Genomic DNA, 23,283 nt, shown 5'->3' with positions numbered 1-23,283 from the left:
ATGTGTTGCTTATATTTATGGTGTTTAAACATGTCTGTGAAAGTTTGTATTACTGTACTGTGTAAAAAAAAATTATAATAATAATTTCAATGCTGAAAAAGCATTTTCAGTGACAATGTTTGGATTTGAAATCAAAATAATGGATAAATGTTGTGTTTGTGGTAAACAGCCACGGATCAGTAGCGGACTCCTGTGTGAAAGCTGCTTCTCCTCTCACAAGAGTCACCTAAGAGGGGAATTCCCCCCATTTTCAAAAATGAAATTCAGGCCCTGAATAAATGTCTAAAAATCCTGATTGGAGTATCACTATAAATAGTTATAAATTATAAAAAGAAGGCTTTAAAAAGATCGGTATCGGTGATCGGTATCGGCATCAGCAGATACTGCTTTCTGTGATCAGCCTCAAAAATCCCGATCGGAGCACCCTTATTATAAAGGAGTTGTGTGTGCATGTCTCCCCATTGAGTCTTTTCATTAGTTTTGAAATGGAGATTTGTAGTGCTGTTCAAACTCAATTATAGGATGGTACATTGGCATCCATGCCACCATAAGAATGCATTGTATTAATTATAGATGCGAAAAAAATGTATACAGCACAAAAATGCTCTTACGACATATAAATTGGTTGCATTAAACTGATCAAACATTATACGTTTAAGGAATTATAAAGTGTTGCAAATTACTATTTCTGTTTCAAATAAGGTCTGACTCTGTTATTCTGTTCATGAAAGGATCACATTGAACATCTTTCATGGATCTTAGGAACAAACTGGTTTGACCATTTCAAATGTGGATTTATTAGTCATTTAATGAAGCTGCCAAATGAGGACCTCAGTGGAGTGCATTTCTCTAACTAGACCTTTGATGTACTCGTCCTCTTTTGTCCACTCTCCTCCATCCTGGTTTGGTCAAGTTTGCCAATTAAGAGCCACTTTCAACTGTGCTAACATAAGATGATAGTTTTCTCTTGTATCACATGATTAGGTGACACACTGTTGACAATGGTCTTCATTAGTAAAGAGAAAGCCATGTATGGTAAAAATTTGCAGCATTTGTAATGTTTAGACGTTTTTCCAGTAACAAAAATCTTGACTAGACAAGACCTTTGTAGCAAATGCGTTTTAAATATTATGGCTTTTATTTTCGAATCTCCGATCTGATGTATTTCTTGTGTTTGTGTCTATAGCACCTGCTCTGTCTACAGTAGAGAGTGATGCTGTGCATGCAGCTGAAGGAGCGCATAAACCAGGTGAATTTTGATGGTTGTTATCATAGTGATCATGCAGTACATTTTCAAATTCAGTGTCTTTAATATTTTTAAACCTATCAATCTCTTTAACACCCCCCACCCAGGTTGTGTTAATTGCTTGCAACACCAAGAAAAACTTGAGAGGGTCATTCAAGAACTAATGGGTTTGCGTTCAGGTATCTAAGTTTTGTATTTTTCTCGAATAACTTTACCCTCTTTGTTCATTTCATTATGAGATAATGTTTTGGTTTTGTTACATTTTGCACACCCTTATCTTTTATAGAGTGTAAAAACTGGAGACCATTGCACGAAAAACTTGAGATGTGCGTAGAGGAGCTGAAGAGAATTTAAGTTGGTATTCAACGTCTTTACACGATTCATTTCTGAGTTGTTGTTTTTTTTGCAATTTATTTAAATTTGAGTGGTTTTGTTTGCATGTGTTATGTTAAATCTTAATATGTTTGAGTTAATTGTACAGATGAATATCAGTATGCTGCAAGTAATATTAAAAGTAGAATTGTATACCTCTGACCAATTCTATCTTCTCTCTCTCTCTCTCCCATAATTAGAGGGGAAAAGAAGAGAAGTGACACAGAAAGTTATAATTCTGAAATTTCAATGCAGTTCTATGCATTTTTATATGCTTTAAAAAAAATGTGACAGTTTAATAAAATCTAACTCAATCAAATACATTGTCTGCCTTAAGTGTCTCGCCGCTTTTACCTAATAAATGACAATATAATTTACAATATGCTTTATGGTTTGTTTTGAGAGCGTAGGAGAAGATTAATATTTTACATTTTCCTCTCAAAGACACTGTTCATTGTGTCATGAAATGCAGCCAGAGCAAGAATTTCAGAAATGCAGGGGAAATAATGACGTTCGCTCAAAACAATACCTGTCGTCAGTGGCAACACGTTCTATGGTTCTACTACGAGTGGCTTTGTTCTTGACGTCTGAAAACCAGACTCCGAGGGGAAAACGATCTGTCCTTACAAGGGTTTCCGGATGAGTGTTATATTGCATGGCTTGCTCTGTAACTCAGTTTTCAAGACTGCTCACTGTACGCCGCGCATCGTCTGTCCGTCTGATAACCCGCTGGATTTTCAGTACATCGTCTCAACAGAGGGTAACTACCTTTTAACGATTATTAGATATGAGACTCCATTCTTAATCTGAAATATGAGACGTTTCGATTATTCGTTAACATCTGAATTAGATTTTCTATCGTAAGCGGAAATCCCTTATGTTTATCATTATTACTTTCTTCCTCGTGGCAGAAATGGCGCGCGTGCCTTTAGATGTGAAATGTGCGCTACTTTATTATTATTTCTATTATTTATTTATTCAGCATATGTATATAAATAGTTACACAAACTCGGATTGATTTAAATGTAATTATCACATTAGCAAAACACATTAAAACTATACCATAACAATACTTTAATATATGCCCATATGTATATATTTTTGCAAATGACAAAATAAATCGATATGCTGTTATCATGTAGGCAGATATTCAGGAGCTGTTTTGAACCGCTTCATTTGAACGTGGCTTAAAGTTAGATATGAGTTTAAATCAATCATACTAAACTGAACACATCAGTACATTGGAGTGTTTCTCAATGCGTGTGGGTCTTTGATATGCGTTTCTCAAAAACAGCAGCATCATGAACAGGCTACTGAATGACACTCATCATATGCCGAGCTATAGAATAGTTTCATTAAGTCAAAATGAAATTCCATTGTCTAAATGTAGGTGTGTCGTAACTGGTGCATTCCATTTGAATAGTAAACTAGACATATAGCAGGAAAACTTTCTCTCTAAAGCAGGGTTTTCATTTTTGATATTCAGAAGAATGCCTCTTGGCAAGGTTGCTTCAAGAATGTGAGCCGCAATTGCTTTGAGGGATCATCTTCAGATGTAGAGTATATTAATCTGATTTTCAAACCAGCAAACTCAGTAGAGTGAAGCAGGTGCCAGGATAGATATCCAGATGATAGACATTGGACCTGTGGATTCACAATGTCTGAACCTGTTTAAGTTACCTAGTTTAGGCCTATTGCTTGAAATGATTTCTTTGTTTAATTGCTCAGAGAATAACTCTGAGTTACTGCATGACCAGCTGACATGGCTCTTTCCTTTAACAGGAAGTGTTATTTAATGTGCTAGACTGATAAACTGGAGCATAATGAATGATATATCCTCGAAACAGTTTATTCAGTCATATCAGTGTCTGAGGCAGCGCTTTAACTGGTTTCACTGATAATCATCAGTGTTTTACAATAACAATCCACTATGTAACAGATTTAATCACCATTTTCATAGACTAGACTTAGCGTTTGCTTTGTTCTAAAGTTAGTGAGCTTTTTTTTTTATTTTTTATGCTGATTGTTTTATATAATACCCCTGGAAGGAATAAATGTTTTCCGTGTAGTGACGTCATTGAATTATGCAGAAAGAGGTCATTTACTGAGCAGTAGACAATAAGACTTTATTTTTTAAAAAGTCATCCTTGTTTCATTTTTATGTATGAGGATATGCTTTGAACACTAAGAATGCAGTAAAAATACTGAAGGGTCAGTGTTTTTCTGGTATATAGTCGTGTACGGACTACGCAGGTGCAGGTTTACTTCTAGCCTGATCTAGACAGGATCTGATCAAACATGTATGACTACTCAAGCTGCTAAACAGAAACCGCACAAAAAACCCTTTCCTGCATGTGCTCTATTTCTAGTGAAAAGTGTGCAACGGTTGCACTGTTCGACATCAGCCATTAATATTTGTATTATGTAAACTCTGTATTCAAATAGCATGTCTGACCTTTTTTTAAATATCCACCAATCTGCATTCAGAGGATGTGTGCTATTTTTTCCCCCCCAATTTCACCCGGTCTGCTCTTTTTCATTTATCCAATGAATTGTGATGAATCAGTTTGGTCTTGCCTGAAGTTTGTTTCCATCCACACCAATGTCAGTGCTCTTTATCTGGGCTTTGGAGCTGTTGAACTTCATGAATTATGACTCAGTAATGAAAGGGCAAACCTCTTCGATATTAATTTTTTTAATTTTCCTGATGGGTTGAACTGCCCTGTGGTCAGATGAGGTGTTCGTAAAGTGCTACGTGATTGCTCTGTCTGTGTCTACGGGTGTAGTGGATAACAGCCGCCCTTTTATATGCCCTTTACATGAAATGACTTGAATAAAGAGCCGTTCACACCAAGAATGATAACTATAAAGTTTTAATGATCATTCTGTGAGAGTAAAGACATCTGCACCATATCTTCAGAATCACTTTCAGAACAGTTTCCGGATGAGCGATAAAAACATTGAAAGCCAACAATCAAAATAAAGAGCTTGAGCACCCTAGAGAAAAAATACTAAAATGTATTTGAAACACATTTAATTTGTGCCGAGTATACTACAAATACATTTACATATTTATGTGCTTAATAAAAATACCCTGCAATTGTACTTTTGGTATACTAAACCTGCTAATTTTGGAACTACATTTTTTGTGCTTAATGCACCACAAAATTGTGTTGAAGTAGTGCTGAGGTCCAACTAAAGATATACTGAAGTATATGATTGTGTTAAAGGGGAACTACTGCAAAGATACTTCAGGTACACTTTAAATATCTTGCATTTAAAGACTGATGTTATGCAGAGATCATACAGTCCTTATTAATAGTGACATTAAAACACATTTTAGGCATAATATTAAGACATGTGCATTGTGCAATAAAGAAATAATGCAAATAAAGTTTAGTTATAATTTTATATCAGTAAATATGTTAAGGATCTGAATTACAATTAGTATGAAATAAATGTATTTTAAATAAATTATGGCATAGTTTTTTTTTTGTTTTTTTTTTTAAATGGGCATTTAAAGCCACACAATTAATTAAACAGAACGTTATTCTACATTGGTGTGGATGCTAATATGTGACCGTGGACCACAAAACCAGTCATAAGGGTCTTTTTTTTTTTTTTTGAATAAATAAGCTTTCATTGATGTATGGTTTGTTAGGATAGATACAACTATTTGAAAATCTGGAATCTGAGGGTGCAAAAATAATTTAAATATTGAGAAAATTGCCTTTAATGTTGTCCAAATGAAGTTCTTAGCAATGCATATTACTAATCAAAAATTAAGTTTTGATATGTTTACGGTAGGAAATTTACAAAATATCTTCATATGATCTTAATATCCTAATGATTTTTGGCATAAAAGAAAAATTAATAATTTTGACCCATACAATGTATTGTCGGCTATTGCTACAAATATACCTGTGCTACTTATGACTGGTTTTGTGTTCCAGGGTCACATATAGTTATTATTCTTAGTATGGACGGGCTTTAGGAGTTCACAATTTTAAGTCAAGATAAGCATTTTAAAATATCTTGTCCTTTGTGAATTTTTGGTTATTTTTCCTCGAAATGAACATCTAAATCAGGCCACTCATTTATTGACCTAATTAGCCAAAAAGGCAGGATTTTCTCATTTAAAAAAAAAAAAATAATTTGTTTCTCTTCTCCTTTAGTGCCTTCCGCTTCATCCTAGTCTGCTCAACGTTATCCATCATGGCTGAGAATAAACTGGCCTCCTTTGGGAAGATGCTGCTGAGGCGTCGCGTGCTGGACACTTCTCAGGACGAGACCCGCTTCGCTCGCTGTCTCACCACTCTTGACCTCATAGCCCTCGGGGTAGGGGCGACACTGGGTGCAGGTGTCTACGTCCTGGCTGGGGAAGTGGCCCGAGAGAAGGCTGGACCTGCCATCGTGCTTTCTTTCCTCATTGCGGCCTTGTCTTCTGTCCTCGCTGGTTTGTGCTACGCCGAATTTGGCGCACGTGTTCCCAAGACGGGATCCGCTTACCTGTACAGCTACGTAACAGTGGGTGAAATATGGGCCTTCATCACGGGATGGAACCTCATTCTGTCATACGTGATTGGTGAGCATGCAGACTTTATCCTTAGAAACTAGTTTAATAATGTGACTTTAATTTGGACTGAAAAACATTTCCTTTTTGAATCCAAATTTACTAATTAATCGTCAGCTCCCATGAGTTAACGCAGAATGCGAGCCCAAGAGTTTGACCAATTATATGAGATTACAAATGAGCTGAAGTGGTTTTGAAACTGTATGAAGTGTTTACTCCACTAGACGAAGGGCCCTTGAGCGGCTGCTTAGGTTTAATGTAACAAGTGGACGTTCTGAAGTCTTTTGCTTCTACTCATATGTCCTTCTCTCCATTTCACAGGCACTGCCAGTGTGGCACGGGCTTGGAGCTCAACGTTTGACAATCTAGTGAACAAAACCGTCTCTGATTTTTTCACTGATTACATGTCGTTTCCAGACACTGGAAAAGTGTTAGCAGAGTATCCAGATGTGTTTGCTCTCATCCTGGTCATATTGCTCACTGGTGAGAACCTTTTTCTCTCTAAGAATCCCTCAGCTGTAATGTGATGATGCCCAGTTACATCTTAGTTGGCGCGAAGTGTTTCCAAAGTCAAGATTTTCCATTATTCTGTTAAGTCGGTGGATCTTTGTTCCAGAATTCTTGACTCCACCTCTTATCCAACACCTGGCTTTTGTTGGAGAGCCAAAAAGGTTCTTTGGTTCTACCACACCAGCTATGCTGAAACAATTAAATCATTTTAAATGGTCCGCTTTACCAATATACCCATTAGTCATAGGACTGTTGCTCACAATTTCTTTTTGCCATTGCCATGCAAAAGACCATAATGGTGTGAATTTGCTACCTCTCACTTCCCACGCAACAGGATTATTGGCATTTGGAGCGAGTGAATCTGCGCTTGTCAACAAGATCTTCACAGGAATCAACCTGGTGGTTCTGACATTTGTTATTATATCGGGCTTTGTGAAAGGCGACACTGCCAACTGGAACCTCACTGTGGAGAATTACATTAACAGCACAAACAACTACAATGCAGAGTAAGTCACACTGCCTTAACTTTTAGATGCAGGCATAGCAATAGAAATGAAGAAAATACAATTTTAGAGCATAAATGACACTCAGTTGGGTCAGTAGCATATTTACTGATTACAGGTAGGCTATACAATTAAATTACAAGAAAGATAGATTTGATAAGATTAAAATGACAGTTAGATAATGAAAAGTTACATAAAAGTAAATAAATGAAATAAAATTAAAACTGTCATATTTATATTTATTTTAAAGATATACTAAATAACAAAAAAGATTAAATTAATAAAATGTAATAAGATGTAAAATGTAGATGAAAAAATGAAGGGGAAAAAAGCATGTATATATGAATGTATTTTCATTGTAAATTTGAAAACTTGCACATCTTAGAAAAATTAATAAGATTACATTTTAATAAAAAAAATAATGAAAATGTAAAATGTAAAAAATCGTGAAAAAATTACAAATTAAAAAATATGTACACACATACATGTATATATGAATGTATATTCATTGTAAATTTGAAGTTTGAAAACTTTCACATCTTAGGAAAATTAATAAATAAGATGAAAAATTAAATGAAAATTAAACATGGTAAAAATCTTGAAATAAAATTAAAAATATGTACACACACATATATATGTATATATGAATTCACTGTAAATTTGAAGTTTGAAAACTCTTTCCCATTTTAGGAAAATTGAAAAAGAATTCGGCTCGGGTGGTTTTGCACCATTTGGCTTGAGTGGAATCCTAACTGGCGCTGCTACTTGTTTCTATGCATTTGTGGGTTTTGACTGCATCGCAACCACAAGTAAGTTCAGAAAAAAAATGTCATGAAAACCATTATGTCCTACTTTTAAAAGCAAACTCACCTCAGCTCTGGTGATGTCATAGGTGAGGAGGCCAAAAACCCCATGCGTTCCATCCCGATCGGCATAGTGGCCTCTCTGCTCATCTGCTTTTTTGCCTACTTCGGAGTGTCAGCAGCGCTCACACTCATGATGCCCTATTACAAGCTGGATGTTCAAAGTCCACTTCCAGAGGCCTTTCAATATGTGCAATGGGGCCCCGCTCGCTATATTGTAGCGGTGGGGTCTCTGTGCGCCCTTTCCACCAGGTATGTTTATTGACATTTTCATAAACTTATTTTAGTATTATCGAGATACTATTATAGATTTGTTAATATTTTGAATTTGATTATTTTATATTATCTGCTTTCATGTCCATTTAAGTTAAAGTTTTAGTAATTTTTAAAAAAACTTTTAATATTAAGTTTTTTTTTTTAATTCAGTTAACGTTTATTTCAATTAACCAAAAAAGTTTTTTATGGTTTCAATTTCAGTTATTTATAGTAACCATGCATTTTTTTTCTTTTTTATGTTCTTCAGCTTGTTGGGTTCCATGTTCCCTATGCCTCGTGTGATTTATGCCATGGCTGAGGATGGTCTGCTCTTTCGCTCCCTCTCCCGCATGCACAAGAAATCCAAGACACCTGTGCTGGCCACCATTGTGTCTGGCATTGTAGCAGGTAAGACTGTATTTTTATTCATGTAATGACTGTCAGTGGATGATGTAACTCTCTTAATAATTGTGCCTAACTCTAGAATCTCGCTAATTTCCTCCCTGTAGCTCTGATGGCCTTTCTGTTTGATCTCGCCGCATTAGTGGACTTGATGTCAATTGGGACCCTGCTGGCATACACTCTAGTTGCTGTGTGTGTACTCATTCTCCGGTGAGTATATACACATACACTAACATTCAAAAGTCTGGGGATTTTTGAAAGAAATGAATACTTTTATTCAGCAGGGTTGCAATAAATTGATCAAAAGTGACAGTAATTTATAATGTTACAAAAGATGTTTATTTCAAATAAACTTTCTATTCATCAAAGAATCCTAAATGTATCACGATTTCACAAAACATATTAAGCAGTTCACCTGTTGTTAAAACTGATGATAATAGGAAATGTTTCTTGAGCAGCAAATCGGCAAATTAAAATGATTTCTGAAGGATCATGTGACACTGAAGACTGATGGTGATGCTGAAAATTCAGCTTTGCATCACAAGAATAGCTTACATTTTAAAGTATACTAAAATATTTTAAATTGTAATTGTAAACTGTTTTTACGGTATATTTGATCAAATAAATGCAGCCTTGGTGAGCATAAGAGACTTCTTTCAAAAACATTAAAAAATCTGGAATTTGATACTTTTAAAAATCAGTTTCATTGAGTTTTTTTTTTTTTTTTAACCTGCAGGTACCAGCCAGGCAGTCTTTGTTCCAGTGGTGCGAATGAGAAGCCGATGGAACTGCAGAGGCTGGAGGCTAAAGGAAGCATGGCAGATGTGGATAGCGGGGATGAGTACAGCCAGGAGCTGGAGACAACGCCCCTCAAGGAGAGGTTTTCCATCAGGATGCTGGTGCAGCCCATCTGTGACGTACCCACCAAGATTTCGGGCATCATTGTTTACGCTGTAACTGGCACCATATGTAAGCATTTCCTATTCCAGTTTCTTATTTGCCTTTTTTCCTGCAACATGTAGCTCAGGGAAATGTAAAATGCTCATGTTGGTGTTCATGTAGTGAACAGGCAGATAACATCCTTCTGTTTTTCTGTTCAGCTGTGCTGTTCACTCTGCTGTGTGTGGTGCTGGCAGTGTACGGAGAGCAGGTGGGGAAGGGCAGCGCTCTTTATATCACTTTGGTTGTTCTCCTGTCTGTTCTGTCTTCTGTCTGCATCTTCATCATCTGGCGACAGCCCCAGAGTAAAGAGGTTCTCACTTTCAAGGTACAGACTTAATTTACAAACTTGTGCTTTGTTAAATTGAGAATGTCAGATCTTTAGGTGGTTATAATAATCCTCTCTCTTCATTTTGTAGGTGCCTTTGCTCCCCATTCTGCCATTGGTCAGTATCTTTGTGAATATTTACCTCATGATGCAATTGGATGGACCTACATGGGTTCGTTTCGCCGTATGGATGGTTATTGGTGAGTTATAGCATTTGAAATCGTTGTCATGTAACTGTGTTAAATGTATACTACCATTCAAAAGTTTGAGAGTCAGTAAGAAAGAAACCAATACTTTTAGAAGGATTCATTGAATTGTTGATAAGTGACAGTAAATATGTTTATAATGGTACAAAAAAAATTATATTTCAAACAAATGCTGTTATTTTGAACTTTCTAATCATTACAGCACAACTGTTTTCAGCATTCATAAAAATTATTGAGCAGCAAATCAGCACATTAGAATGATTCCTGGAGAATCATGTGACACTGAAGACTGGTGATGCTGAAAATTCAGCTTTGCATCAAAGAAATAAATTACATTTTAAAATATATTCATATAGAAAACAGTTATTTTAAATTGTAATAATATTTCATGATATTACAGTTATTATTGTATTTTTGATCAGTTTTGGTATAAGCATAAAAAATCACACCAACCCCAAACATTTGTACAGTAGTGTAATTATACGCTATCATGAATGGTTTTTGTATTACTGTGCTTTAAATTTTGACTTCATGCCTTTGTCTATTTTAGGTTTTATTATCTATTTTGCATATGGAATAAGGCACAGCTCTGAGGGTAAAAACAATTCCCCAGAAAAATTTGAGCCCATCCTTCAAGCAAAGAAACCAATCTACCTGCCTGAAGATGACACACCTTAAGAAGAGCAACTGGATTGGTAACAACCGGTTTTGTCAAATGCTGCCGTTTTACTTTATAATGCACCTTATAATTCTTCTATAAGTCTACATCGAAAACTGACAAAAATGTTTTTTATTCAGTAGGTATAGGTAAACTGTGTATTTCTTGCTAATTGTTTACCTTGTGTCAGTAAATGATGGTACTGTAACAGTGTTACTTATGTATGTCTAGGCTTCATTATGAAAAGAATTCGGTCTAGTCCTACATGTACTTTGTATGCACATGTTGTTTTCAGAAATGGGGCAGGGTGTCTGCATGTGGGTGGTCATTTAGGGGGACTCCTTCCTCTCACAATGAATGGGAATATGTTATTCAAAGGCTTTGTTTTGTCAGGCAGCAAAAATCTCATTGGGCGTACCCAACTCAAGTATTTTTTTGTAATCATTTATGATGCAATCTTTGTGCAACGTCCTTCATGTCCACATTTACTCGTATAGCACACTGTGTCACATTTGCTATGCAGTAAAAGTGACTGATTGCCCAATGATGTTCTCTCATGAGTTCAGCACTGCAGTGAGATGTCAAGGTGGACATGAACAGAAGCAACGTTGATGCTTTTCTCTCCTCTCTTTCCACCCTGACAGGTGTTTCCGTAATGCTGGATCTCATGTCATTACTATAGTATCCAGTGTAGATATTGACTAGCCTCTACTGTAGGCAAACAGATCAGAATTCATCCTTTGCAAAATGACAGTGAGCACAGTCAGAAAATTCACATTTAAAGACCAAATTAGATTTGAGTGCAGTGTGAACAAAGTATGTTCTTGTATATTTTTGTAAATGTATTGATGCATTTATGTACCAGTGGGAGGAAAATGTATTTACTGTTGTCACTGTAATATGTTTTACACATTTAGAAAGAACAATACATTTCAGCACAGTTTTCTCTATTGAGCTGTACATATTTTGGATATAAAACAGGAAGCCCTCATTGTCTTAAATGTGCTTAATTGCAAAAACAGAAATTACCTTATCTATTTCTAGAAAGGGGTCTATGTTTTTTACTTACGTGACAAAATTAATAATTTTTCATTTTGAGCATCAGCATCTAAGTGCTCTTATTTTTCATGCAGTTTTTTGCCATTCTAGTTATCTTCTTAAGATAACACAGTTTATGCTGTTGTCATAATGTTTTTTGTAAAAACATTGCGATGTAAATGCTTTTTTCTTTAAGGAAAAGTAGATCTGAATGTAGAGATTATGGAGCTCTGTGACTTTGGTGGCTTTTTCCATTTGCTGCTGGGATATGGTATATGTTATTGACATGAACAGAGCAATGTATGGCTCTTTACACTAAACAGAGTTGTTTGTACAGTATATTTTTCAAGAGTCATTACCATTTGCTGCAAATATCGTGACTTTACAGCCTGTTTTGCAATTAATGTTTACACAGTGCTGCTGTGTAGGTGAGCTGGAACTGTTTCTTCCAGTTTATTGAAAATCATATCTGTTACAAAGTTGAGTTATGAGTCAGTACTATTAACTTTGAACAGACACTGCCTTCTCTTATACAGACCCTTATGAGTATTACTGTAGTCTACATTTCCTCAGAAGTGATGGCTTTACATGGCTCAATGCTGTGGCTAGCTTTTCTCACTCTTTCAGAGGTATAGAGCTGTTCAGATTGAAGTCCTAAAACCTGGAAAAGAGTTTTAAAGGCATGTATTCCCTCTGGAATTCCTATGGGAATTTTTGATTTATGAGTAAAATAAGGTCTGTGGTTTACATTACTTGTTAGCACAGGTGCTTTATATAATATTAAAGGAACAAATGTCAATATTAGTATATGTTACTTTAGTTAACTAATGTTAATAAATGGAAGCTTAGTTACCACATAATACCTAAATATATTAAAAAAATATATAACTTGCTTAACAAGCTTCCGGATTGGCATCATGCTCTATTGATATGTATTGCTACTGTAATATAACAGGCATTACTGTTTACTGTGTTATAAGACATTGTTTAATATTCATGTATATATTTGCTCTTTAAAGTTGAAGTGTGAAATTTCTGTGCCACTGATGTTAGCAAATGAAATTGCAAAAATAGTTATGGTTTTCATAAAATGCTCCCAGATAGTCCCACCCCAAACTCACACCACTGGTTGAGCCAGAGTTGCTGGATTGGATGCTTAATCATGGATCTGCGCTATTTACACTTTTTGGGTAAATCAGAATATAAATGGCTCACTTTTAGTTGTCTCTGCGTGTTAAGATGAGATACTTTCTTCTATGTTAACATTAAAACAAATTACACACTTCAGCTTTCCTATGTAAATAGCCTACTTAATGTGCCTTTTTTATGTGATATGCTGTTATCAAATAAATATACCAAGTATTGTCATTCAGTTGTGCATAGATTTCTTTTAAAATGATTTTTAATTGAGGGTCTGTGAAAACACAGAATTAAATTCCATAAGAATTTTCATATGGAAGAGATATTCCAATGAAAACAGTATTTATCATCCTAAATTTTAAGATGTTTAACCAATTGACATGAGGGAGTTGAAACATTTATGTTTTTAAGTATTTTACATTTACGACCAAGTTTAGAAAAAGAAAAACAAACTCATTCAGAATTTATACAAAGGAAACCCCACATTCCATCACACCGCCTATGAAATGACTGCCATTCTGCAAGGTGCGATCAAAATGGAGAATTGCGTCAAAACTACGAGTCCCAGAAAGCCTTGCGCGCCATTTCCTGCATATATGGCCAGCTGACTTCCGGTGTCTTTAAATTCTCAGCCATTAATCTGCTTGAACGCTGCGAGTGAATTTAGCTACATCTGATCTGATTGAACGATGGATATACCCATCAGTTAATGTTCGAGAAAAACCCTGGACCATCAAACGACCAGCTCTGGATCTGATAGCCGCCTGCGACTCGATCAAAACGGTCGTTTTAGTTCCTCTTTATTTTGCCGCAGTCAGAAATTATTCCAGCTCAAGGCCAGCGGTCGCGCGCACTGTTTTCTGCTCCTACAGCCTTTCACATCTCTCACCTCATAAACTAAACACATCTCGTGTTTGATGGTATGTGTGTCATCGTTTTGATGCTTTTTTGATTTTGGACTCGTTTGTATTTTTTCCTGAACAACAGTCGAGCTCATCCTGGTTTGGTGTCTGATTTGCAGGCAGATCTGGATTTCTAACACAGATTCGGTGTCGAGCTGATATATAATGCTGTTCCAGTAATACAAACACTAGTTTGGCTTGAAGTCAAGTAGAGCAAAGGTATGTGATGTTTTTTTTCTTTTTTCCATTTCCCTACATATTGCCTATCTACACTCAGTCTGTCTGTTTGTTTATTAGCCATATAGAGTGTATTGTTCATAAAGGCTGCATATCCTTTCATCAATGAATTGATCTGATCACTTGTACTGCAGTTTACCACATAGCAGTTAACCAACTTGCTAGACATTCACCAGGATGTTGTGAATCAGTGTTTATAGGAATGTCTTGTCATCGCACCTACTGTATGTTGTAATACTATACCATTTCTCTTAGTAAAGTCTGTCACCTAAACTGGTAATTGATTATCTAGGGTTAATGCATTGTTGACCACTGGATTGTGTATGGTAAACAAATCTGTGTGGCATGTTGTGAATGATTGACTTGGTGTTAGGCTGTGCGAGGCAGAGAAAGGCCAGAGGGAGAAGACGTATACTGAGTCTTTGTGCCAGGGGTTGTGCTCCCCGTCCCCACTTACTGCTGGTCACCCATCGATTCCTGGCTGCCTTCCACCTCTGATCACAGCCATGACCTCTCAGAGAGACCCTGACACAGTGAGTATATCAGTCTAGATCTCTCTTTACATGATGCATCATTGCACAAGTTGGTATTTTCAGACATACAAAGATATGAGAAATCATCAAGTGTCATCACTTTTAGAGCGCATTCAAATCTGATGAATGAGCATTGTCATCTGCTTTTGCACTGTTGCTGCTCAAAACAGGTTTGATTTTCATTATTTTTGCTGTGGAGTGCAAAAGGAAGTGTTTAGCACAATGTCCATGATGCTCTTTTCCATGCTATGAAAGTGGATAGTGGCAATCACTGTTAAGCTCTGAAAAAGACAAAAAGTGGTCTGTATTATTCATGCGCTATTTTTCAAACCACCTGAAGCCTTTGATGGCTTTATTTGACTGACATTTGCATCATTATTCACTGAAAAGTTTCTGCCCCAGTTTTTGTTTACATCCTGCATGTTTTATACAAACTGAGGGTGAACAGATGATGACGGTTTTCAATTTAGGGTGAACTTTCCCTTTAATCTGCATTTATGGGGAGACATCAATGCCTTTTTGTGGCTATGAAACAGATTTTTAGTTTAGGCCCAAAAATGATTAAACTTAGTTTTATTTTTGTTAACAAAAAACTGAAACTAAAACTATGGGGGAAAATGTTGTTGTTTGTTGAAATAAACATTAGATGAAAAACCTACAAACTGAATGTGAAATTAAGTAAAAATAATTAAATGTAAAAATAAGTCGATGCAAAATAGATATATTTAATATTAAAAATAAAAGCCAATTCAAAATATAAAAGAAATACTGAAATTAATTTAATAGTATGGAAATAATACTAAAATGACCTGTCCTTGTTAGTGCCACTATGGGTTTACATTAGAAAAATTGAAAATCGGAACTTTTATTTGAGGCTGAGGTTATAAAACGAAGCTTTTATGTTGCACTCAGAGCTGTTGTTGCTTTGAGATTTGTTGTTGTTTGCTGAACCTGTTTGGTTCAGCGTTGGGTTTGCCGTTGTTTGAGGATGGGGGCAAATGGTGATGATTTTAGGCTCTTGATTTGGGGATGAAAGCAACATGATTGAAGATATTGCAGAAAATATATAAGCCGTGAGATTATGGCGGTGTTTATGCACTGGTTCTGAGGCATTTAGGCAGCTTTGGTGTTTTGTATTTGTCAAGGCTTTAAGAACTGGGGCAGCAGGGAGTGCTTATTTGTTTGTTATGCTCTCTTGTCTATATTACCCGACCCATCACAGATTTGCTGATAACACCCTTAAATCCACCCGAGGAGGCTGGGAGAGGGCTTTCCATGCCTTTATCGGGGGCTTGTTGTTTGTAAACAGTGTGCTGGAATGACGTGGTGGATTATGGTTTGACCTTTGTTCTCACTGCAGGTCCCCAACTCCCCATAGGTGAAAGCCGAATATTTTCAAGTGTGTCTGAATGGGGGTGGGGTGCCCTACTTTGCAAATGCCCTCAGCACAGAAGCCTGATTTCACAATAGGTTAGGGCAGAGCATCGGGGGGCCCTTAGTAAGGATTTAGGTGGCACGTGTTGCGAGAGGATTTGTGGCGGGAAGAGGTCGTCCTTTTCCTGTCATGTTATTTGATTGCTGCCACTATTTGGGTCATGACCTCGACTGCTTTCACGGTTGGGTGGAAGGAAAACTCTGGCTCCCCTATAGCGAGATGATGAGCTGGATCCACATAATGTTTATATTATCATTTAGCATGCTTGACACAATCTGAATAATTCAATACTAATAGAAGCAGTTTTCCATACACATTTTAAGAGGAAACTGAGAGGAACTGTGTGTCTTTTTTCACTTCTACTTTCTCAGAAACATGTTGAAAGTTTCTCTGGTCCTCTGATTGGTTGCAGTGTCTACATGAAGCTTGTTTTCTTTGTTTTTGTGCTCGGTGTTGTATGTGGCTTTAAACACAGCAATGCCAGGACCAACTGGCTCACCTTCTTGCTCCCCCCTCCTCTTTCTCCATCTGATTCTGAACGAAAGCATTAAGGCCCAGCCAAGCTCCACACACTGAGTGTGGGTGATGTAATGCTTAAATTGCAGTCATTGAAAACCATGAAAGGAGAAAAAGGACCCTGGTTTAAAAAAAACTGAACAAGAGACTCTTTGGAATCTAAGCTACTCTGAGTTCCTGGTCTGATTTTATTTTTGGGCTGACATAGTAGCACTCTGTGTTTTTCTGTTCAGACATTGAGTCTCATGATGCTGCTTAGTTTCAAAGAGGATACTGCCAAATGTATTCAGTCACTTGCCTAATTTGCCTAAATCGAGTATGTGTGTCATTATTGCAAATCTAAAATTTTTGTTTATTGCTAATATATTGAATATTGTTGCAAACTGTACTGATTTAAATTTGAAACCACAGTAAAATTGTCCATCTTGCTAAAATAGGTGAGATTGTCAAAATTGTGTGAATAATTTGTAATATAGTCGGAACCATCAGTAAGGTTTGGCACCATGTTATTTTTTTTCAACAAAGGTGTATGTATGAATTTATTATTGTAGTTGCTGTTCTTCCTGGAAATAATAATTTTAGATGGATGGATGGATGTTATTAAAAAAAAAAGATTATTATTATAAAATAATTAAAATACTACTACTATCAATAATAATAATAATTATCAGAAAAATTCTACAAATAAAAAAAGTTAAAAAAAAATTTTTAAAACATAAATACATTCATTATTATTGTACACTAATTATAGTATAATTATATACTAATTTTTCTGATACCAAATGTTTATGAATACTTTTTAATGGTGGAGCCGTTGAACATGTTGGCAGTAAAAATCAAATAATCCTTATTTGTTGAGGCAGTAAATGCATGATGTATCTCTTAGACGTATGAAAACTGTCATGAAGCGTGTGTTGGCCTGTGGCAGAAAGCTTTGTGGTGTTATTAATACTGACTATAAAAGCATTGTGTCTGTCTGTTGCTTTTTTATTAGGACCCATGCATGGAGCACATTTATTGTGCTAATCCACTGTGCAGCTCCCCTCCTCCTGCAAGGGGTTATGCATGGGCCATGTAAATTTAATAACTCAGTCCTGGGTTGTCTGGGACACCTGGGGTTATCGCATTAGGATGACGGGGTGCCTAGGAAAGGGAGGGGTGGGGGGGTAGCATCATTACATGGAAGCGAAAGGCAGTAGCACTTCCTCTCTGCCCTACTCTGCGATTTCCCCCTCACCAGACCATTTCACAGGAAGCTTTAAAGTGCGTAGTAGCTACTTTCACCCTTAAAGCTGAACATAAATTTAATTAGGAAGGAATGCCCGTTTCTCCAAAGGACTCTCCAGGTCGTCTCATGTTATGTGGGGTGAGCACAGATTGAAGGGTCATTAAGGTCTATTTGGTGGAAATGTCACTGTGTCTGTGGGTTGTATGGCACTCCTTCAGTTTAATTATTTAATTTGTTTCCTTTCAACTGACTACAGGTGAATCTACGGCTGATCCTTGTGAGTGGGAAGACACAGGATTTCACTTTCTCTCCAAATGACTCTGCCACAGAAATTGCCCAGCATGTTTTTGAGAACTGGCCGGCAGGTATGAATTATAATGATTATAATTTTAGCTTTGGTTGTATTTGTAGTTTAAGTAGTGTATTTGTATTTAACACACTTTTTTTTGTTTAAACTTATGTTGAGGTCCTCTGCAAAAGCAGCTGTCCTTGTTGTAAAAAATTGATGTTTACAGAATGTTTATTTTTGAGCAAACAATCATTATAAAATGTACACACTGCTGTTCATAAATTTATGGTCAGTATGGTTGTTGTTTTCAGTAAGGATGCATTGATGTGAAGATGTTTGTCTTTCAAATAAATGCTGTTCTGTTGAACTTCCTGTTTATTAAACGATCATGGTTTTCTCAAAAAATATTAAGCGTCACAACTGGTTTCAATATTGATAATAAATGTTTTTGAGTACCAAATCAGCATGTTAGAATGATTTCTGAAGGATCACGTGACACTGAAGACTAGAGTAATGGCTGCTGATAATTAAGCTTTTGCCTTTGCAGGAATAGATTACATTAGGATTCAATAGAAAACAATTTAAAATTGTAAAAATATTTCACAATATTACTATTTTTTTTAACTGATTAAATAAATGTAGAAGTCTCTTGAGGATGAGAGTCATAGATGTATGGAGTAAATATTTCCTTATTGCTAATTTTTTTACTTTTTAGTATGATTATAGTAATAGTATAATTTCGTCTTTTGTCTAGTCACATGCAGTCAAACACTGGGGTCAAAATATGACCATTTTGTCATAGTAAAGCATCATGAAAGCCTGTTTCTGTGGTGAATGTTATGTATTGTTTTGCAGGCTGGGAGGAGGAGAGCGTGAGCAGCCCCAGTATCCTGAGGCTGATCTTCCAGGGCCGCTTCCTGCATGGCAATGTCACACTAGGAGGTGAGCACTAGACCTTGTCTGCATGTCTGTCACGGTCAACCCGCTTTGACAGTCTTATTGTTTCTGTCTGTCTGTTACTCTGCCTTGCTCGAGACACTATTACAAATTTTCGTGTACAAAAAAGGACAGTGAAAGTGGGAAGTTGTAAAATATGCTGTAGGTCAGAAGCTGTGTTTTTACTGGGCGAAGTGGCCAAATTGTACATCGATATTCATTATGCAACTTCTCTGTTGAATAGCTCTGAAGTTGCCCCCTGGCCGAACAACTGTCATGCACTTGGTTGCCAGAGAGACACTGCCAGAGCCGAACTCCCATGGTAAGTGCTGATCTATTCCTCTGGCAAGCTCCCACTGCTCTAAACATGGCTGAATGTCCTTGGCTTGCCTATCCACAACCACTTTTTGTTTTAAAGACAAGGGCACAGCAGTTATTGGAGGACTGCTGCCAGGTGGCAACTGGCTCCAATCTTCCAAACACATTAGAATAATTAAGAGGCATGCAGTCATATTAGCGTCTGATCACTGAGCTTTATCCAGTCACACACTGTAATACAAGATGTTGTATACAAGTTTCCTTATCCTTGTCGCTTCCTGTTTGACGAGTTGTGCTGACTTTGAAGCAAGCTTTGAATTCATGATGACTGTCGTTACATTTGAAATGGGGAAGCAGGGTACATGCTTTAATGTCTTCAAGAATAAATTATAGAAATGTTTCCTTGCACACGAGTCAGTAGATAAAGTTAACATGAATTTAAAATGGCCCAGTGTGGTTTTAAGTTTCCTTGATTTCATTTGAAGTCAACGTGAAAACAGAATTGAGCATATTTACTTAATATACACTACTCTTCAAAAGGTTGGGGTCAGTGAGATACAGTTAAAATGATAATATTGAGAAATATTAGTTTCTGTTTTAATATATTTTAAAATGTAATTTATCTCTGTGAAGGCAAGGCTGAATTTTCAGCATCATTACTCCAGTCTTCAGTGTCTCACGATCCTTCAGAAATTAGTCTAATATGCTGATTTGCTGCTCAGAAACTATAAATATTCATATTTTGCAGAGACCATGATTTTTTCAGGATTCTTTGATAAATTTAACATTATTAATGTCTAAACTGTCACTTTTAAACAGTTGAATGTGTGCTTGCTGAAAAAAGTATTAATTTATTTCAAAGCCCCCCATAAAATCTTGCTGGCTCAAACCTTTGAACTGTAGTGTATGTCCTTGGTCTTACCGTGAATGATTCATCAGTGTGCGTTATTCCAAACAAACAAAAATGTGTTTGTCATTGTGATCTTTCAACTTACTCCAGCTTGGAAATGACTTACTAATCCTTTACAGCTGATGTCACCTTGGCTGTGTGGTACTATTGGTTACTGTTAACACATGTTAACCAATAGACAAATAGCTATTGAAGCATTGCTTCAGGCTTCTGTAGTAGGAAATGCAGCTTTCTAAAAAATTTGTTAAAACGGATGACCACAATAATGACAAAGAAGCGTTATCATTGAAATAAAAATGTTTTCAAGTGTAAACTTGAGCCTGATTAGTATAGAAAGCCCACTTTTCAGGATCCAGTCCATTCCTGATGGATAAAATACAGTCCTGAATTGCATGTCTCATTCAATATTCTCTTTTACACTGATATGCCTCAAATTACAGAAGCAAATGTGCTCTGAATGGGGTTTCATGTTGACTCTATTGCCACCCCTCATTAATTACAGACTAGTTACACATAGCATGTCATTTCAAGGAAGAAAACTTGAATGACATGCTATTTGTGTACTGCCTTTCCCTCGCATTCTTCTCACTGAAGACGAGGACCTGTGATTGTGGTTTTGTCTTTGATTTATTAGGTGTCACTCAATATTTGCTCTCTTCTCGTAGGCCAGAGGAACAGGGAGAAGACTACAGAGAGCAGCTGCTGTCTACTGCTGTAAAACCCAGACAACCTTCCCCCACCTCCTCCTCGTCCTTCAGCTCACCAACCCGTGGTGCATTCTGGATGATTACAGAAGAGCTCCAGGGAGAGTGCGACTAGGTTTTCGTTCAGTGTTTTTGCTCTGTATAGTAGCTGGAGACTCTCTTGTGCCAAGTTGATCAAATCTCATGTTTGCCTTCGTTTGGTTTTCTCGTTTCGTTTGTTTGCCAAATTTACTTGCTTAGTGAAGTGGCCGTTTGTTTCCAGGCCTCCTGAAAATGTTAAACTGTGCAAATATGAAATACCTGAATCATTGAAAGGAAATTATGTAAACGGATGTGTGAACAGGTTTTTAGGGGGATGTCCTGTACTCGAGAGACCTTCTGCTCTCCCAACACCCAAGTGTCAGAGTTTTCACTTGGATCACACGTCTGACTCAGACGAAGCTTAACATGCGTCATAATCTCAGACTTTTGATTGCACTTAACACGGATCCTTATCTGAAGTTACTATATGTGTGTTGTAGTCTTAATCTTCCCGCCTGCCTCAAACAGAAGGAGCTTACGGAGAGAGAGAGAGGTGTGATGACACAAGCGCCAGTCTGTTGCTGTGGACCGAGGGAGTCTGCTGTAGCGCTGGTGGATTTGATGTGCCGTGGCCGCCTACGTTTCTTGCCTTTGTCCTAGGACCAATCGAGAGTAGATCTCAAAGTCGCCAGACTCCTCTTACTGATCAGTTGCGTTGACATCTGTGCATGACCCTAGTCTAGTGTTTCCTCGCCCTGGGTGTGTACCAGCCACCTTTAAAAACCATTCACTCCGTGTCTGCTTGAATAGCGTTTTTTATTTTCCTCGTCTCTGCTGAAGAAGCATGCGGGAAGGTTGGTGATTTTGTTCTTGATGTGAAATGACACAAACTATTCTTCTTGCCCAGTCAGGATATATCATCCGTATCCTCTCCCATGCTCGTCTAACGTGCGTCCTGAGGGACAAAGCCCAGGTGCGAAGAATAAGGAAATCATCAGAAAGCCTCTGTCTGGAGCGAAGGGCTGGGCTGGTAAAAGCCCCCATTATAAGCACTATGGATCATGGACCCCCTGCTGCGCTGTATGGTTAGAGGTGAAGATGTGCACCGGGAACGGCCACCACTAATGGCCTCCCACTGGGCTGGAAGAAAAAAAAAAAGAGTTTTATTTCCTAATGTTTGTATGCCGTCTGTTTTGTTTGGCTTTTGATTGTGGAAAATTAATATTATTAATAATGGAGTCCTTTTTATCTTGTCTGAGTACGGTTGAGTTTTTATTAGTACACATCAGATGGCTGACTCATGTTAATTGTGTGTGTGTGTGTGAGTGAGTGAGTGGATGAGGCTTTTGTTTGGAAAGAGTGCAGTTGTTGTGGGAAGTGTCCACAGAAACTCTCCAATCTGGTTTTGATTGGCCAATTACTGCAAGAGTGTTTATCATTGTCACTGCTATGAAAATTAGCTACAAATTATTAAATGTAAAATAAAATAAAAAATCCCTAAATCTTGTATTATAAATTAATAAAAACATTTCAAATAATACTCTGGTACTCCTGTGGATTTTAAGATATTTTTATTATACATTTATTTATTTATTTTTATCATGAACCACCACCCAATTACAGGGCAACAACCTTACAGTCATTAAAAATACACCATATAATCACCAAAGTAATATATATATATATATATATCTCAATGTGTATATAATGTCTATGCACCCACTGTACTATTGACAATTGTTAGTTTGCATTTCAGTGACCATCTTCTAGCATAGTACTGTATACATTACTTTTATATACAGTTTGGGCCTAGCGTTGCGTTAAATGACAAATAACACTTTTTAAAACCTATTGTGGAGTTGAAAGACGTTCTCTCGTCCTTTATAAATTAATCCGCAGCTGTTTGTGTTGTTCTGTGGCGCAGCCTCTAGATGGCGATGTGGTTCCGGTTCCCTGAGGGGTTCTGTGACATCATCACTGACTGCGCGCTTTCTCTCATTACTAGGCCCATTTGAATACATTTGAATTAATATAAGCTGGTTCTTGCGTTGAAGCAATTAGCATTTTCTTAAAGATTAAATAAAGGAGCCAGCATAGGCACTATTATTATTTACCATTGTATTCATTCTATGGAAAGTCAATATTCGTTTTGTTAGGACCATCAATTTCCATTGACTGTTTGACAGCAGGCTCAGTAGCGTGACCCATAACATTTCTTTCC

The 23,283-nt window shown here is 36.9% G+C and overlaps 2 protein-coding genes and 1 pseudogene across 4 annotated transcripts in view; all 3 read left to right on the top strand.

Moving 5' to 3' along the window:
• The window catches only part of LOC107707247 (uncharacterized), a 15,700-nt gene extending 13,754 nt beyond the window's left edge, over window positions 1-1,946 (top strand). Inside the window, exons 6-9 of the mRNA XM_016511216.1 lie at window positions 1,187-1,249; window positions 1,354-1,425; window positions 1,533-1,600; window positions 1,819-1,946. Of these exons, the coding sequence (XP_016366702.1) occupies window positions 1,187-1,249; window positions 1,354-1,425; window positions 1,533-1,600 (203 nt within the window). The 3' untranslated portion in view covers window positions 1,819-1,946. The remainder of the gene's footprint in view (window positions 1-1,186; window positions 1,250-1,353; window positions 1,426-1,532; window positions 1,601-1,818) is intronic.
• A 327-nt stretch (window positions 1,947-2,273) lies between these two features.
• On the top strand, window positions 2,274-13,244 carry LOC107707246 (cationic amino acid transporter 3-like; annotated as a pseudogene).
• Window positions 13,245-13,642: 398 nt separating this feature from the next.
• Window positions 13,643-22,313, top strand: LOC107707244 (ubiquitin-like protein 3). 3 transcript variants are annotated; one of them, XM_016511212.1, is made up of 7 exons: window positions 13,643-13,953; window positions 14,055-14,154; window positions 14,546-14,705; window positions 18,141-18,249; window positions 19,029-19,115; window positions 19,354-19,431; window positions 21,003-22,313. In XM_016511212.1, the coding sequence occupies exons 3-7, from the start codon at window positions 14,679-14,681 to the stop codon at window positions 21,053-21,055; spliced, it is 354 nt and encodes a 117-aa protein (XP_016366698.1). In that variant the 5' UTR covers window positions 13,643-13,953; window positions 14,055-14,154; window positions 14,546-14,678; the 3' UTR covers window positions 21,056-22,313. The 3 variants fall into 3 exon arrangements, with proteins under 3 accessions (XP_016366698.1, XP_016366699.1, XP_016366700.1); XM_016511213.1 differs by having other exon boundaries at window positions 13,643-13,957; XM_016511214.1 differs by lacking the exons at window positions 13,643-13,953; window positions 14,055-14,154 and having other exon boundaries at window positions 14,190-14,705.
• The last annotated feature ends 970 nt before the right edge of the window (window positions 22,314-23,283 follow it).

The sequence above is a fragment of the Sinocyclocheilus rhinocerous genome, unplaced genomic scaffold, assembly GCF_001515625.1.
Source record: "Sinocyclocheilus rhinocerous isolate Xijiao unplaced genomic scaffold, SAMN03320098_v1.1 scaffold174, whole genome shotgun sequence".
In the NCBI taxonomy this organism is placed as follows: Eukaryota; Metazoa; Chordata; class Actinopteri; order Cypriniformes; family Cyprinidae; genus Sinocyclocheilus; species Sinocyclocheilus rhinocerous.
Note: the sequence above shows the minus strand (reverse complement) of the source record. Positions and strands in the feature narration are given on the sequence as shown.